Source organism: Cupressus sempervirens, chromosome 10 (assembly GCF_028749045.1).
Source record: "Cupressus sempervirens isolate cs-2001-9-10 chromosome 10, ASM2874904v1, whole genome shotgun sequence".
NCBI classification, from domain to species: domain Eukaryota; kingdom Viridiplantae; phylum Streptophyta; class Pinopsida; order Cupressales; family Cupressaceae; genus Cupressus; species Cupressus sempervirens.
This window is the reverse complement of record NC_143127.1, coordinates 161,116,551-161,135,228: the sequence shown is the minus strand read 5'-3', so window position 1 is coordinate 161,135,228 and position 18,678 is coordinate 161,116,551. Positions and strand designations below refer to the sequence as shown.

The window sequence follows — 18,678 nt, the reverse complement described above, 5'->3', positions numbered from 1 at the left end:
ACATGATTCAGGGAATGCATATGAGGTGGAGTTGCCAGATGGGATTCACATTTCTCCTATTTCCAATGTTGCAAATTTAACAGAATATCATGATGGTGGTGCAGACGAGGAGTTGATGCTGGAGCCATGTCCAATTCCTACTTTTGCGAAGGAAGAGATTGAAGAAATTTTGGATAGTCGTGTGGACCGGAGTACCAAAACCAGGCAGAATGAAGAATACCTGGTGAAGTGGAAAGGATGACCAATAGAAGACTCAACTTGGACATCTGCAATGGAGGTTGCCCATTTGGGTTTTCCTCTTCCAGCTATAAAGTGACAGGGTCACTTTTCAATCTACCCTAGGTATTTGATGTAGGAGCATCCAATGGTGTAAGGGCAATCCTATATCACCCAAAAATATGCTTAGTGTTAGTTTCTGTTTAATGTGGTTTCATTTCTGGTTACCCTTTTGGGTCAATTAAAGATTCCAACTCTCATAGTTCTACTATTGGTTTTCTGGGTTAGAGTTTTTGAGCACCTTGGGATACATGTCAATGTAGAAAATAGGTTATTTTGTAATTGAGTCGTAATTATGATGAGTTAGAGGGTGTAAGTTGGAGGGATGATTATACTTGTAATTTAAAGCACTCTAAAAAAAGAATCAGGTCAAAAGGCTTTACGGTTTGAAGGTTATTGCAGTTTTAAGTTGCCTGGAGACCTCCTAAGAGTGCTTCAAAGTCAGACTTGAGGCACTAAACGACTTCGTATAGGCTTGAAAAATGGGGGACGAGTGAAGCTGGTCCATAGGGCTATAGAGCACTTGGAGAGCTTTTCGAAAATGTAAACGGTTCGTCAATCGGAGTCTCGGATCAAAAGTTATGCCTCCTAGAAGTTGGACTACCATTTCTGGATTCTTCTAATTTTACACCGACTTTTGAAGTGTTTTCTAGAGCCTTTTGTTTTGGCGGTGGATGCCAAATGACATATTCTAAAATGTATTCCTAACCCTAAACCTAATTTGGTTTACTTACGAACATTTCTAGTATTGTAAAGGCAGTTTTTTGGTGGAGTTTGGGAGAAGGTACTATGAGAAGGGTTTTCTCCGAATCTGATAATATTGTAAGTCCATAGGGCATGTCGTGGAGTCTATTTTTGTTGTACTGAATGTAATAGCATATCATTTCCAATAATAATATTCCCCTTTCTTGTTGTGTTCATTTTTGTCTTGGATTGTGCCCTCATCAAGAATATATTACTGTGTGAGAGAATTTTATTTTCAGCATTCTTTTGTAAATATCACTTGTATATTTAGAATGAATAAAACAAGGACATTTGTTATTCTTTGGCTCATAATGAACATGATTTCAATATGGATGAACTGAATTAAGATGTAAAATGCTCGTGTAATTGTATGGAACCTTGCAATCAGAACTAAATTTCAGCATGCGTAGAAATTTAGTAACAATCCCTAGAAGACAGATTTTGAATTCTATTATCACGATCCATGAGAATGTTCATTCTTTGGCTTGCTCAAAGGAACAAGGGTTCCTTATGAAGTTGGATCGCTCCAAAGCTTGTGACTAGGTTGATTGGTCCTTTCTTTCAAAGTCCTCAAGGCTTTTGGGTTTGGAGTGAGGGTGTCACAACTTATTAGGCAACTCATCTCCACTTCATCCTCAAATATAATTCTAAATGACACCCCTTCCGTGTTATTCATGCCCTCAAGAGGTCTAAGGCAGGGAGATCTCTTTTGTCCTAATTTATTTGCCATTATGACTGAAAGCCTTGGTAGATTTGTGTAGAAGTCGGTCTATCAAAATGATATCCAGGGTCTAAAATCCTCTTCTTCCTCCTTGAGTTGCTCTCATGCACAATTTGTTGATGACAGTATCATGATGGAATCCTCTACAACCAAAGAAGCAAGAAAGATGAAACAATCACTAAACATTTACAGGACGGCCTTTGGACAACTCACTAATTGGAACAAACATGCTCTTATTTTCATTTACACTCCTATTGAGAGACAAAGCAAAGTTTCTAATATTCTAGGATGTGCGATTTCTGATCTTCCGTCATCCTATTTGGGGCTTCCGCTTGGTCTAAAATCAACAAACTCCTTATGGGTTTCTCTAATGAACATGTTTAACAAGAAACTTGTTGAATGGAAGGGTTCTTTGCTGAGTCAAGTTGGTAAAATCCAATTGTTAAAATCTGCTCTACATAATTTTCTGCCTTGGGCCTTTTCAAGATCCCCTCCAAGTTTGCTAAGTATCTAGAAACTGTTGCCTTTGGTCGTGGGGCAGAGGAGAAGGATTGCGTACCTCTTATTGCTTGGATCAATGTCTGCAAACCTTAAAACAATAGGAGGCTTAGTTATCAGGAGCATTAGGATCTTTAATAAAGCCCTATTGGGAAAACAAATATGGAGAATTTTCAGCGATTCTAGGGTGTGGAACTAGATTAGGAGTAAATATTTATCTCATTGCCCCTCTTTGGTTGGATTCATTAACTCTCTTGTGGTTGTGAATGACTCTTATTTGTGGGACAACATTTAAAAGGTTAAGGAGATTGCAGCCCTTGGTCTTAAATGGAAGGTGAGGAACAACACTTTTATTCAGTTCTAGGAGGACAAATGGCTATTGGACCAACTTCTATGAAGCCATCTTGATTTTGCTCCTTTTATGGATCCCTGCAAGGCTTCCTTTGAGTCTCTGTTTGGTGAGTACTTGAAGGATCATAACTGGGTTCTTCTATTGGACATTCACCCTTCCTTGGCTCCCTTGCAGGCCCTACTCAATGTTTGGACAGTTAGAAACGAATCTCAGGATTCGATTATCTAGTTTGGTAATCCTTGTGGCAGCTTCATTGTTTCCTCTATTGTCTCCCTTTTGTCTGGTTCTTCAACCAACTCTTCTTTTTGGGCTAAATCCAGGGTGAGATTCCTTATTCCCAAGGTTAATATCTTTTTCTAGAACTCTTTTAAAATTAAGATCTTAACTACAGACAATCTTTGTAAAAGAGGACTCTATTCCCAATAGATATTATTTGTGTGTGGAAGCGAAGGAGATTGCTTGCCATCTTTTATTGCACTATTCATTTTCTAGATAGGTCTGGTCTGGTCTTGGATCTTTCAAAAATGGAATCTATGTTGAATCTTATTCGTGCTCGACACTATTCAAAATTTCTTTTTTCAATGGAGTTGTCACTCTTCAAATCTTGTGCTCAAGGCTCTTTGGGTAATCACTGCTGCCCACTTGATTTGGGGGCTTTGGAAAGAAAGAAGCAACAGGAGATTTAGAGACGTTGTCTCCCCATCCCTTATGGTTGCAAAGAAAGTTATTAGAGCAATTGGAGAACGCATCAATCTACTTCAATTTGAGTTGAAAGGTACTTGTATGCCTTTATGTATGAGGATCTTAGAATTGCAAGAGACTGGAACCTCACCATAGATGTTTTTGAAGGTATAGGCAAAGTCAAGAAGAGCAAGGAAGGTTCACTCTACTAGCTTCCTCCAATCGGCTGGGTCAAAATTAATTATGATGGGGTGGCCAAAGGGAATCCTTGGCCGTCTCGATGTGGGGGAGTGTTAAGGATGAAAAGGCAATGCTATTTTTGTATCGGCGCTTCCCTTGGGACCTTAGCCTAACCACTTAGCAGAAGCCATGGACACCCTTCAAACTACTAAAATTTGCAAGACGTCTTAGTTTCAAGAATGTGTGGATCAAAGCGGATGATAATAACATTATAAAATGTTCAAAAGTGGAACACAAGGCCTCTTGGTTAATAGACCAATATCAATACCTTTGATAAGTGTTTCATGCACACTCTTACCATGAGACTAATAAGGTTGTTGATGGTCTCGCCAATCTAGGGGTCCAATTACAAGACAAAAATATGAGATGGAGAAAATTATTTGAATAATGATATTATTTTGCTCCTCGAATATGATAGATTTAACGGCACAATCGGGAAGATTACTAGAATTAATGGAAACAACATATACCAACGTGGAATTATTGCAGAGAGAAGTGTTTGTCCAATGAGGCAGAGAGTCATTATTTCCTTTTGCATCTCACGTGCATTGTGGGCACTTTTTCAATTTATATCCTAGTTTTTCATTTTGGCCTTGCCAGTTTCACTCTGAATCAACGTTTTCTTAGGCTCTACTAATCTAGAGATAGGAGGAGATTTGAATAGTTGAAAACTTGAACCAGCAGCTTGTGAAAACTAGAAAAACAAAGAGGAGATTTGGTACAGGGTAATTGAAAGTAGAGTTACTCCATATGTTACATCCCAATTTTTGATCCAATTTAAAATGTTCATATAGCTGTTGAGGTTTCATGTGAAGTTAGTTGACAGTTAAAATTTGTTACAATCATGTGAAATAGTAAGATGGTTAATTGTTATAATTTTATATAAAGATGAAATGCTAGCTAACTAGTATGATGATATTTTAAAGCTATTTTGAGAAGTTGATTATTTATCATGAATTCATGGGAATTGAAAAGGCGGTTAGCCGTTATGATTGTTTATGATTAATAACTTGTTATGGTAATATTTCCTTGTAGGGAGCATGTCAAAGGGGTGGAAACATTGTCAAAAAAGAATTGGGCATAGGGGCACCATCATCACTGGGCAATAGGTGTGAATCTTAAATCACCATGGCTAAGGGTAAACAACTAGGCAAGCAAGAGTATACGTTGGACAATATCATGAGGTACTTGGATAACATATAAAACATTTAAATATTTAAACATAATCAAAATTCGTACTTTTGATGATTTATGTTGGTACCCTCATCATTTCATTATATACATATATAAATGGACAAATGTATATAAAGGTATGATGCTACCATGGTATTAAATTACCCAAGCTCGTCTCTCTCTCTCTCTCTATATATATATATATATACTTTGGGAGGATATGAAGATAAAATAAATTCACCAAATTATGCACGTATATAGATATGTGTATCTTAATAGGTATAACCTTGGACACAATAATAGTATGGTGACATCATTCGAAAATAATATATATATATACACATAATTATAAGTTATTCTTTTAATAAGGAGTCCTTCAAATTCTTTCTTTTAAAATTATAAGTCTTTATGAGAGACGATGAGTACACTTGGCGAATTTTCTTCTTTTGAATCAGTGAATCAAGAAGCTGATAATCTTTCTTATAACTGCCATCAAGAGCCACGGCTTCAATTGAAGCTGTCTATATTGTTTTACATTTAAGCTTGATAATGTGCCTAGCAGCTATCATCAATATTGTTTTCCTTTACAAATCTTCCTTTTCTCATTTTCTTATTCTTTCATGCGGTCGATATTGGAAGTGAATCCGAGATTTCTATTTCTGTTATCAAAGGGACTCAGTATTTTGAAATCCGTGTTGGCAATCAGATTTTGAGAGCCGGCCAGTCAGGATTAACCAAGTTCAAATCCATCATTGATTAGATTATGTGAATAGCTTCTATTCTTTATTTGGTATATTTATTGCATCGGAAATCTAGATTCAAGGGAGTTTCAAGGATTTTCAATGTTATTTGTTCAATGCTTGACTGTGAAGTGAAATAAGACTATCAAATAGTTCATTCGATCAGGCTTACCAAGTTATCTGACCATGTTGAGTCTGAAATCGAATGAATATGTCATGTTATGTTTCCATTTTTGAATCAGCTTGTCTTCTAATTTCTAAATTATAATCCTCTAATTTTTCTTGAGACAAGTCCTTGAGTCTCAAGGACGAGTTCATGCCAGTACTAAAATATTATCTTCCATCAGATGAGTTCAACAAATGAATTGATATCCTCTATGAACAAACACCCAGGACTCACCCCGGCTAGATGGCCAAGCAATAGGGTGAAGAGGTGGAAATGAAGTTCTGCAAAAACAAGGAACAGGAATCAGAATTGATATGATAACTTTGTTTTTAAAGAACTATTCAATAAGCTCATGTTTGTCTAATATGTACCCTGTTGCCAAGTCGAGTGGTGGAATTAAGAACCAGAATGCTTAGTGGTTGGACAAGGTGTTCCATGTCTATTCCAGGTAGGGAGGGCCTTTCTCGAATGAGATTTGTGAAGATATTTTGAGGGTTTGTGGTTTGGAGGTTAAGCCCTTGACATTGTTTCCCCTCTCCACAAGATGCCAAGACATGCACCAAACAAAGATGAGTTATGCATTCAAACATTTGTTGGTAACAAGTATTTTACTTTGATGATCTTTATACAAGTAGAAGATATGATGGATTGATTTATATCATTGATTCAGTGATTTTCTTTAATGAATGTAACTTTTCTCGTCAATGTAATTAGTAACCAATTAGATCGATTGATCTTCCAGTTGAACATGGAATATATCTATATGCAAGAGATAGGTTTATCTGATGGATTGCTATTTCAATCTTCTGTTTATGTGAATAATGAATATGAGCGTATTTTCTAACTAAATGTTATTGCCATAGTTAGCAATGGAAGGAGAAGGGATGATACAGTGGTATTTGATGCCCTAAATGATACGATGGTATTTGATGTCCTAAATGATACACTGGTATTTGATGCCCTAATTGATACAATGGTATTTGATGCCCTAAATGATACAGTGGTATTTGATGTCCTAAATGATACAATGGTATTTGATGCCCTAATTGATACATTGGTATTTGATGCCCTAAATGATACAATGGTATTTGATGTCCTAAATAATAGAGTGGTATTTAATGCTCTAAATGATATAATGGTATTTGATGGTAATGGTGTTTCAATATATTGGTATAGCTATTTGTTCCTAAGTGGCATATATGTATTAACCTGGGTTTTGTAGAAACATCCCTAGATGGATTTTGGTTTTGAATTCTATGTTATGCAGATTTTTTCCTTGTTAAAATCATTGATGGTGTTTTCAAATTGTTAGTTGTGAAATTTTTTGTTTAACTGTTTTGTAACCATTAATTTCATTCACATGAACATAACTGTTATAACTATCTTCTTATGAATATGAAGTATTAACTGTATTTCTTGATATGATATGATGTTAGTTAAGACCCGGGAAAAGAGGATGTTACACCATATCTTGAGAAGTTGCATGGGCATGACACGAGGGTTACCAGATTTTTCACCCAGGAATGGACCATTGACACCTTCACCTTATTTGGTAAGGAAATTATTCTTGATGAGAAGCTTATTTTTGGGATTTCTTGCTTACCCATGGAAGGAATTAAGTAGTTTAATGATAGGAAGGTCTCATAGAATGCTATGAGAGAATTCCCAAAGACAGAGGCGGAAAGAGAAGCTTTGGTGAAAGGTAACAACACTTTCTTTGACCTTAAGAAAATTAAGCCTTTGTGGTGGGAAGTTTTAAAACCTATCATCGAATATCTTAGTGTTGATGGTAGATACACTAGGGTTCATGATTATCATTTGCTTCTACTAAATCATTTTAGGCACAAAATTTTGGTTATCTTTTCCATACGTTTTACTCTCTTCCCTTAATGCTAGCATCAAGAATCACATGAAGAACCCCAATAATTAGGCTCTCCACCGAGGACTTATATTGTTAATTTTCAAGCACTTTAGGGCAAGGGTTACAAAATGCCCAATCAAGCAAATCTCGACTGTGGAGGTGGAAGGGAAGCAGAGTTTTGAAAGGTTTGAGAGGGGGTGGAAAACTGATTATGAGGAGGATGTTGTAGAAACTCTCAGTTCTCCCGGTAGAAACATTAAGACCCCCTCCTAAGAAGAGAATTGTTGAAATTCCTAAAAGGATTGTGTTTGACGATGATGAGCGAATGTAGATTGATGAGAGTGTGGAGAAGTACATCCCCCCTTCACTGTTGGTAGGAAGAAATCAGTGATCTCAAGGGCTACCATCTTTAATGTTGAAAATACAGTTGAGAAAAAGAAAAATAGCACCAAAGGTGATGACAGAGGGCTTGTTGGGTTGGAAACCCTGGAAAAGAAGAGGAAGATAGGCACTAAGAAGAATGTGGGGGAAACCAATAATGGTGAACCTATTGAGATGGGTTTTACCACTTTGCTCATTGTGAATTCCAGAGCAGGTATCAAGGATAAAATGGCCATTGTATTTGTTGAGACTTTGAGATCGCTGCAAGGTTTAAGATTGCCTATTTGGTATGTGTGTTCCAAGTGCATCAATCTCTCTTTATATTGTGGATGAGATATGGATAGACATGTCCCTTCATGGGACATGTCCATTCATTAATATTTAATTAATATAACAATTTATGATTTAACTACACATACACACACATATATTTATTATATATATCACACACACACATATATATAAAACTTCAATTTAATCCCTTGAGTTTATCCAACTGAAGCTACTAAACATTAACACTCCCTCTTAGCTCAGGAGGATAAACACATGATAGATATTACCTACTGGCAATCTTTACGGATAATACATTAAGGAAATTTTGATCAAAAGTTTTCCTCTATTTGATATCATGAGTACTGGCCTTCAGAATATCAACATATGATATTCACCGAATACTCTAAGTAATGGTCTCTAGTATATCAACACTTGATATTCACCATGTACTCAATAAGGTAATGGTTTGCAAAATATCAACATATGATATTCATCATTTTGATATCATATTTGAGTATTGGTCCAGAGAATTTCAACATATGATATTCACCAAATACTCTTTGAGTAATGACCTTCAGAATGTTAAGATGCAAGATATTCACCAATCAATGTGATTAATGGTCGCTTGAACATCAATTTGCATTACATTCACCATGTACTCAAAAAATATTTATAAGGTATGTGCACACGCATTCTCATAATGCATACCATATAAACATCCACCATGCAAAGTATAATCTATCATGATTTGCATAGTCATAGTAAAATATCCATCTTAATAGAAAATTAAGTTATTGTAAGATCGTCACCTTTCAATAACTTCTGCAAATAAAAGAGACATCATTTAGAAGTCGTCACTTCCTCATGATGTACATAGGGGGTAGGACCATTAAAATCACATGGTCACGAGGTATATTCATGAAGCATAGTCCTCTTGACTACTACAATTTATTGATCACTAGATAATCCATCTCAACATGGTTTACTCCCTTTGAATCAATATGACCGAGATTAATGAAAGTTGATTGAATCATATCCTTATTTTGTTCCCTCAGACGGATGTGTCAGACTCTCTCTGAACATCAATCTTTTGAGCTACTTATCCAATGTTGCCTCTGATGAAGTGTCAGACTCTCTCTTTTTCCTACAAGAACATTCTTAGAAGAAAGATCAAGGCAAATAACTCTTATAGTACATGTTGAGAATATAAATAAGAGATGATCTCAAGAATAATAAGATCATCGCAATATAGATTAATGTCTAACTCAAATATATGCTTTGAACATATAAACATATATTCAATCTTCCTTTATATATTCTTTAATCCATATTATTTCCCTATAATAATCTAAAGTGACCACAAAAATAAATAAAAGTAATATTGAAAATAAAAATACTTATCTCATTATTTATTTATTTTCCTCTTTTCCACATCTTTATCCACAACCATTCACCTTTCTTTAATTATGATTGCCATTTGTGGTGGTCTCTTGCCTCTATTTAATCATATCTTTTCTTCCTTCCTTATATATGTTGGAGACTATTCATTTCCCAATGCCCCATTGGCATTTCGTGATCTTGTCTCGGTCCAAGAAAGCAATCGACTCTCAACTATCAGGTGTTTGGCCTTGAAACTTTTAGGGTTTAGCCCATGTGGGGCAACACAAATTGAAGTCTTTGTACAAATGCCCTATTTGAGTCCAGCAACTCCATGTATGGCTTATAGTTATTTAAACACACATTTGGTAGTGCTGTTTATATCATCTTTGACGCCCTTCATTTACATTATTTCCTAATTTCTATCTGATTGATTCATTATTAAGATGGGTACTCCACACATTATTAGATAGCATTGAAATGAAGTGTTAACACATTCTACAACCCTTGTGGGCCCTTCTCCCCTTGCAATGGTCTCAACTGTTAGTTCCAAGTCTTTCGCCCAAATGGCTCACAAATTCACAATGAAGGTAAAATATGTTGATTGCACGTATATGTCTACTCATTCCCCCACAGTGTAACCCGAGTGCCCAAAGCACCCTATGTGCGTATGCACCCGAGTACCCTTGCTGACCGAAAATGCGCTGCCGCACCTCAGCCATACCGGTCGAGCACCCGGGTGGTTCGTAGGTGCTCGGGTGCGGGGGTGCTCGTGGGGTGCAGCCAGCTGAATGGCCCAAAAAGTTTTTAAAAAAATAATTTTTTGTTTTCTTTTTAAATTTATTTTTTTTGCATGCTTAGAGAGCACTTGGAATGATTCCATCCTCATTATTGACATTTTGTCATTTTGTTGATTGTACTCACTTTGACATGGCTACAATACATTATTTCATTTCATTGTTTCATGCTACTTGGCTCATTTTCATCATGAGCATCTTTATGATATATCATATATGCTATTCATATTTGAACAATGAATTTTGAATCTTGCATCTTGAACTAAATTATAATGTTAAATGGTCATTGGTAATGGTTGTGAAGTTTCAAGTTTCAAGTTTGAACTTATGGTTTGTGAACTGCATTTCAATTTTCTCTATTCAACTATATTTGGTATGTTATATAATATATTGAAGTATCATTTCATAATTAGCATTTTCAGTCATACATATATATATATATATATATATATATATATATATATATATATATATATATATATATATATATCTCCCCCCTCGCCGCTGCACCCCCGCTGTCCCCCCGCCATCCCCAAATTGAGGCCATTTTTTTTCCGCACCCGAAACTTGTCCCGACGTCCCCCCACACCAGCACACCCTTGTGCCGAGGTAACACTATTCCCCCACATTCAGATTATTTCTTCCAGTTATTGTTTGTTGAATGGTAGAATGCAATCTATTGTAGGTAGTGTAATTTACCCATTAATAATAAGCGTCCAAACTTCCCTTCCAAAAGCGTACTTTTTCTTCAAGAGAAAATGCAAGCAGATTTTTTGGACTCCTCTTCACTTGGGTGGAACACAGGTACTTGTGGCAAGCTCAAATTGGTCCCTTTTCTCCTCTATTTAGTGAAGTCATAATCACTGGCAAAGTGACTAGCTGTGTGCGATGAATTTGTCATTGAGCATTAACAAATTATTCTTGTTTTCCATCAGATCTATGGCATTTATCAGCATATTTGCAATTATGGCTCGCTGCAAGGCATAGATGATCCTCACGTATGTGTTGAGCAGCTTGGAACTTCAAATACTCTTATCACCTTGCGGATTTTTACAGTTGGAAAGCACTCCTTATATATCAATTTGATCACAAACCAGAATTCATCCAATAGCAAGGTTCATTTAGACTCCCAGAAAATTGAATTCCCATTGCGTGTAGAGGGCCTTCTGCAATGAACAGCCAAGTCGAATCATAAAAATTATTCAGTTCTATTGTGAGTGGAACTTGTGGAAGCAAAGCCTCTTCTTTCTCTGAATGCACTGCAAATTACAGCCCCTCATCAATTTGCTTCACCAATTTTGACGGAGGTTTAATCTCTGGAGTCCCATGAGCTTTATCAGCCATTCTCAATAATAGATGGCAAATGATTAGTTCCTTCTTCCAGCTTCTTGTTGAACAACTTTTGCAAATTTTTCAAGCTTCCTTGACTTCTCAGAATTATGAGACGGGATATTTATAAAAGCCCCATTGATTAAATCAACCATTCATTGTACTGTCACTATCATATCCATACATTGTGGATTTTAAGTCTATTTTGGTTAATGGTATTTTAAGTCTACAAACCGATTGATGTAATGCCAGATTCAAGACCTTAGCAGACTTCCCCATTTAATTTTTGCAGTCTTACAGGCCTCAGAGCAGGCTCTGATACCATGTTGAGATTTTGAGACCGCTGCAAGGTATAACACTGCCTGTTCGGTATGTGTGTTCCAAGTGCATCAATCTCTCTTTATATTGTGGATGAGATATGGATAGACATGTCCCTTTATGAGACATGTCCATTTATTAATATTTAATTAATATAACAATTTATGATTTAACTACACATACACACACATATATATTTATCACACACACACACACATATAATTATAATACATACATACATATATATATATATATATATATATATATATATATATATATATATATATATATATATATATGTTTATCCAACTGAAGCTACGAAACATTAACAATATCCCCTGTTTCTGATATTGGCAAAGCTTTCGCTGAGCATGTCCCTGCTTTTCTGGGTGGTGAGGAGTTTGATGCAGTTGGGGATAATACTAAGAAGGCGATGACTCACGGGAGCATAATATGTACATAAATGATGTTCTCAATGGTGCCCTGCAGTCTGTCAAAGATTGTCCCCTGGACTTTTACAGGATCATAAATTGGGTCTTCCACTAAGTTAAAGACATCAAAACCAAACATACAGCTTTCTCCAATAAGCTGGATTTCTTGAAAAACTTGGTATGGAAAAGGATGGTACCTTCTCTGATAATGTTAATGACCTCACTAAAGTAGTGAGTGATTCTGAAGCTATGGCTGCAGATTTTGACAACAAATTTGAGGACATAGATATTCCTAAATTGGAGTCCTCCCGAAGAAAATTGGTGAGGAAAGCTACAATATTCTCAAGGCTTCTGCTCAGTGCTTAAAATTCCTTGTGGGAAAGCTAGAACAGATAAATCAAGAAAAGGCCATTGTGGACGTGGATGAGGAGAAGGCTGCTGGCCCTGAAAAGGTTTCTGGTCTAGGGAAGAGGACTTGTGCTAGCACAAGAAAGAAGGCTCTCAAGACTAACAAAATCATTGATCACCTGAAGAGTGCTGCTGAAAGGATGGAGCATATGAAGCTGGAAGCTGCTGAGCTTCTTAAAACCTTTGCATAGCTTTGCTCTCTGCTGGTTTTTTGTGGTTGCATGTTGCTGGTTTTTGGTTTGTGCTGGCATTTCTCTGCTTGTGCCAACTTTTTTTGATGGTGGTTGTAGTTCCACTGTTTCATGATTTTGGCTGAGCCTTAATGCCTATTTGTTTTTAATGATGCTGTACTGGGTTTTGGGTCCCTTCAAAACATCTTTTTCGCTTAATCAAAAACAACATTTTTCAGTCATCCACAAGTGCAGGCTCATTAAGCACCCCCTGGTGATAGCATCTAACTTTTCCTCTCTAATAGGACAGGTTGATAAGAGATTCTTGTAATCTACTTTGGCAATTTTCCCTCAAGGTTATGGTTCATGATTTGAAAAAATACCAACCAGAAGACCTCGAGTCCTTTTATCAGGGCATTTGTCTAGACACCTTAAATACAACAATCAAATGCATGATTTCTAATTCATGTTTACTTAACAAACTTGGATTATGCTTAAACATACAACTATTCCATTTTTCCACAATATCAAGGATTCCAGAGATATTTTCTAGAGAATAATGAGTAAAACCAAAGTTTTATCATGAAATTAGAAATATGTTATGCCTAAGCTAGCTGCCTCTCTAGAAATTGATAGATTTACATATCTCTTCCAATATACTTATCCTATTCGTTTAGAACTTCCTCTAATTTTTTTGAGCAAATCTACACTCATATAACACATACAGAAGAGACTCGAGTAAGCACATGGTTTACATGAACTGATAATTAAACTGGAAGAAGATTGTACCAACAGGTAAAAATTTCAAGGAAAATTCCATTTAAATATTAAAAGTTGTCCTTCTCTGCTCCAACAAGAAAACCTATTGCCAAGCATTTTGACTACATGGAGGAGAGGATTGACAAGACAATAAGCTTTATATAGATTACACATTTCCATCAAATTGTTTTACTTTGTGTTTGCCAATGAATATTTTCCATTGCACTTTTTAATTGTAGCAGGTATTACCAAAATCTTCTATAAATCATGATTTTACATTTAGTAGGGATTTTGGTTCTATCTTTTTTGTTCCCTCACAGTTCATTTTTTCTATGATATAGGGGAGCATTGATATTGGACCTCTATTATGTTGTCCCCGTTTGTTTTGTGAATGCAAGGATAGGGAGAGAAAACATCCGTTACCCATTACGAGGAAGCCCATCTCATGCCCAAGTCATTCTTGGAACACCCCTTAAAATTTTAATGAAAGGGGGATTCTTAGATAGACATTCTTGGGATGGCTTGGGGATGCTGATATGCCCCACAATGCCTAGGAGTTACTAGATTTTCCTTAATCCTAAGGAACAGTTGATCATTACAGTGGCATCTAAAATGAGACTAAGACATAAAAATAAAAGTTACATAAAGGATATCAATAGCCATGCAAGTGTTGTTAGTACCCTATCATTGTTATCTGACATGTTGGATGATTAATGATGGCTATGAACTCCATGGCAACAATCCTTGCACAAGGAATTAGTAAAAGCTATAATGCTAACAGATGTCTGAAATGTACTCTTGGGCATCCACACATGCATAGTAACATGTGTATGTACAATGAAAATATTTGCAATGTAATTGTAAGAGTGGGCAGTAGGAGATGCTGATATCCTCAAGTAATTCCATACTCAACACATGCTGCACCAACTCTAAAGAAGATTTTGCAGTGTAATTATGCATACTCATCTTGGTGAATTGCTGTGTAACTATGCATACTCATCTTTGTGCACTTCACCACTAACTGAGACATGGTCTATTGTGATTAAGATAGACCAAATTTTGGAAACAATATCTTCACAAATCTTTTTTATGCCTATGTAAAGGGTAGTAAGAGAGGGTACGCTCCCACAATATTATGTGTCTGATTATAAGTGTTAGGGTGTTTGAGTCACTTCTTAGCCTTGGGTGGGATCTTTCTCATATTTTCACATCTTCCTTTAATTCCCCACACCCTTGCAATCCTGCTCTTTTCCTTGGGCATCTGCAAAGCCTAACTGCCCCCCCCTCTTGCATTGGGCATCTCCAAAGCCTAATTCTTGCTCTGCCGCTCTACCTATCTTGGGCGCTAAGGCCTTTTATTGTGTCCCCCACCCTCAATTTCAGACTTCAAAAACTGAATAACAACATTCCAAATGAAATGACTTAAAAATCTCTAAATTTCTTGGGATTTTTTTGTTTTCCAAATCTTGTTGCCTAGTAATGAGTCCAGTCACCCTCACTGAGTCTAAGAAGAGGCCGAGTCTTGGAACTATGATGTATATGATACGTATGCATACATGTTTACATTTCTGTTTAAGAATTGTCTTAAGTTGATTAAATTACCTTTCAAACACATTTTATGGGATGGTGTACATGCACTTCAAGCTCACTGAAACAAATTTGCACCTTTTACATTGGAAGATTTGAGCCACATAAGGTATGGGATAGGAAACTACAACATAAAATTTCATCCTTATGAACTACAAAGAAATTGATTACAATTTGAAATCATTCAAGTAAGAATTTAGATATATATTCACCTGAATTGAATTTTGTGCACGAGGTTTGTGAAAACTTTGGTGATTGGAAGTGGCACTTGCAACTACATCTGACAAAATTCTACTCCCAATTATGCTTTGATGAATGCCAATTTCCCACAGACAGGGAGGATGCTAGCAAGGTAGAAGAGTTTTTACACCTACCAGCTGCATTTTCTTAAAAGATTCTAAGAACTTCACAACAAAATCATTTTGAATGTATCCTATAATCATGGCATTCCATGAGACTGCATTTCTTTAAGGCATTCTATCAGATAGTTTCCTTGCCTTGTCTACGTTTCAACATATTTCATGCATGTCTACCAGGGCACTTGCAACTACATCATCTGACAAAAATTCCTCTTCTTTTATTTTTTTGGTGAATGTCCATTCCCTGATTGAAAGATCCCATTTTGGCACAGGCAGGAGGGTGCTGGCAAATGTTGTATTTAGCTTTATACCTGCCATTTGCATTTGCTTGAAAGTGTTTAAAACCTTTTCAATAAATCCATTTTGTGCATATGTTGCAATTGCAGTACACTGGGACATATCTCTTTGAGGCATTCTGTCAAACAGTTCTGTGTCTTGTCTATGGATCCACATTTTGCATATGCAGATATACTGTGACACATGTAACTATAATATCTTATAACTTATAAGGTGATTTTAAGATTCAACTGCATAGCTGTTCAGTCAAATTATGTGATGACTTCTTAGAAAACATCATATAATTTGACACACTGAAAAACACCCACTCAATAGCCTATAAAATCAGACAATCACAAAATTTGTCTGTACTTTCATCTTTGGATGGATGTCCATTCCCTGATCGAATTCCCTTTTTGATAAAGGCTGGGTGTATGCTTGAAAATGTGAACTTCTATTATCCTGTATTGGAGATCTCTTTGCATATGGTGAAAGTATGACTGCATTGTAAGGATGCCTGCGTCGTTTGCTCTGCAACACAAATTCATATTTTTGTACAGCTATTTGTGTGGAGTCATGGACTTGTGCAATAATTTAGATAAATTAGATTTTGCTCAGGTCTAAAGTCAATACAGAGGGTCTAATCTACACATTGGCTTTTTCAGATTTCAAAATAATTTGAGAAAACTGTATAAATAATTTCATGTGTATTTTGATTTATTAATTATTGAATAGGTACTACTCCTAGTAGCCAATGAGAATACTGGGCTTGTTGAAGATGCGTATACAAGTTTTTAAGAAAATGCAGCCGGTCCTTCTGTTTAAACACGTGTGTTCTGTATAGAAAAAATCCATTTTTTTTTTTCAGCTTACTTTACATTAAAATGAATTAGAATGAGTCCATCTCTTTTAAGAATGAGTGGTCTTCTTAACATTCATTACATCTAGGTGGTTGTCATGGGGCTGAAGCAACCAGGGTTTTATGAGAGATCAATAATCCCTCTACTGCTCCAAATCAAGTTTGCTTAATAATGAAGTTACCCCCAAGATTATTCGTGTACTACTTATTCTCTTGAAATATGAAATATGAGTCATAATTGACACACTGCAAAAAATACCTCCTAATTATCAATTTAATACATAATGTACATAATATATTTACACGCATATATATATGCAAAATTCAAATACATCTCTATATAAAGAGGGAAAGAGCAAGCATAATGGACTCAATATATATTTAGTATAATTCTTCAGAATCACAACTCAGAAAATTTTCTGTTTGATTTTACTTGAATCATCCATGCAAAATGAATATCTGGGTAAATTGGTTTCATTCCATTCAGATTCATGTGATTGACGGTAAAATTAATGTTGAAATATCCATACAAACTGAAGATCAGGTTAAATCACTTTTTCTTCTTAAGAGTTTTCTTCTGTGCAAGGATTGAATGTTTGAATTGTGCTTTGAATATTTTTCTGGAAAAAGGCTTTGGTTTGGATGACGTCAAAGTGAGCCTAACACCCTTATCATTTTGTCATATTTGGCAGGTTACTTAAACCTTATGAAATGAATTAGCCTAGGTACCTTATGATGAGAAGTAATTCAGCTTCTGTATTGAATTGCTCTCATACCAGGTTGAGCTTTACACACTTGTATTTTGCGGGTTTCATCAACTTCTGAAGAAAATTGTTGCAGGTATCTTTTATCTTTTGAAGAGAATTGGTACAATTATTGTATTGGATTGCATGCATATTGGTTTGTCTTTAAATTAACTGATGTATTCTAGGTATTTATGCTTGTATACGCTGGACCAGTGGAATCAATGGCACTGCCTTTCACAATACTTGCATTTGCAATCCCCATCTCTTGTTCGGGCATTTCTGTTACTATAACTATGAAGTCTGATGTAACATGCAAAGAGAAAGGCAAGGTATGTCCTTGTTTTATCACCTTATATTAGATTTAAGCTCTATATAACCAGTTTGGCATATGCCTGTAGATTATTTTCCCAAGTAGAGGATTGGATGGATTGATATGCCATCCAAGTTGATGGGTTTTAATCTCTTCTAGAACTGATGGGTTTCTGATTTAAACAAATATTGGAGGACCTGAAGTTTTACAGGAAATTTATGGCATGACATTTTTTTAATCTTTCTTGCTTTTGAAAAATGGCTTTGAGTATTGATTCAATATTTCTGGCAGGTAATTCAAAAGAATGATCTTTACGAATGACTTTGAAGAGAGTTCTCGAGGACACCTAAAGATGAATATTAGCTCAATGTTGGGAGGTGTTAATAAAAATTTAGTATATAGGAAAAAAACTTCCCTTTTCAGAGTATTCTTTAACTTTTTCGAAATTTAAACTGAAGTCTGTTTATTTATTCAGTTTCAGTAAGTATTTTTTTCCTATCATCTCTTTTAATTATTTGAGCAATTTTTTTAAAAAAAAATTTCAGTTTTGAATTTCAGATCTAATAATATGAATGACTGTAAAGGAATGGAAACAAAATCATATGGAAATGGGAATATATCAATATAGCATAGTAACACGGGGACACGTACCCCTCCCCCTTTTTTGCCTCACGCATCGGGGACTTGGGGACTTGGTTCCCCCGTCTCCAATGGCTTCACTAGATTCCACCACCTCCACCAAGGATGGGGGATGTCATGGTGTTAACTATTTCCTGATTTGACTATTTATGTTCGATGTTCCAATTCAATGCAATGTTCAAGCATTTACTCTTTTACACCTTATAT

The 18,678-nt window shown here is 35.9% G+C and overlaps 2 protein-coding genes across 4 annotated transcripts in view; both read left to right on the top strand.

Annotated features, from left to right (window-relative positions):
- Window positions 1–17,607, top strand: part of LOC149533091 (pentatricopeptide repeat-containing protein At2g20540-like) — a 34,305-nt gene extending 16,698 nt beyond the window's left edge. For 2 of the 3 annotated variants that reach the window (XR_016356703.1, XR_016356704.1), the window contains one exon: window positions 17,469–17,607. The gene's annotated coding sequence lies outside the window, so the exon portion shown is untranslated. Of the gene's footprint in view, window positions 1–4,547; window positions 4,697–17,468 lie in introns of all 3 variants that reach the window. The other variant, XR_016356705.1, reaches the window with a different exon arrangement.
- LOC149533090 (uncharacterized) overlaps window positions 1–18,330 on the top strand; it is a 32,729-nt gene extending 14,399 nt beyond the window's left edge. The window contains exons 5-7 of the mRNA XM_089803226.1: window positions 17,556–17,616; window positions 17,736–17,851; window positions 18,124–18,330. Of these exons, the coding sequence (XP_089659352.1) occupies window positions 17,556–17,616; window positions 17,736–17,851; window positions 18,124–18,153 (207 nt within the window). The 3' untranslated portion in view covers window positions 18,154–18,330. The remainder of the gene's footprint in view (window positions 1–17,555; window positions 17,617–17,735; window positions 17,852–18,123) is intronic.
- Window positions 18,331–18,678: the final 348 nt, after the last annotated feature.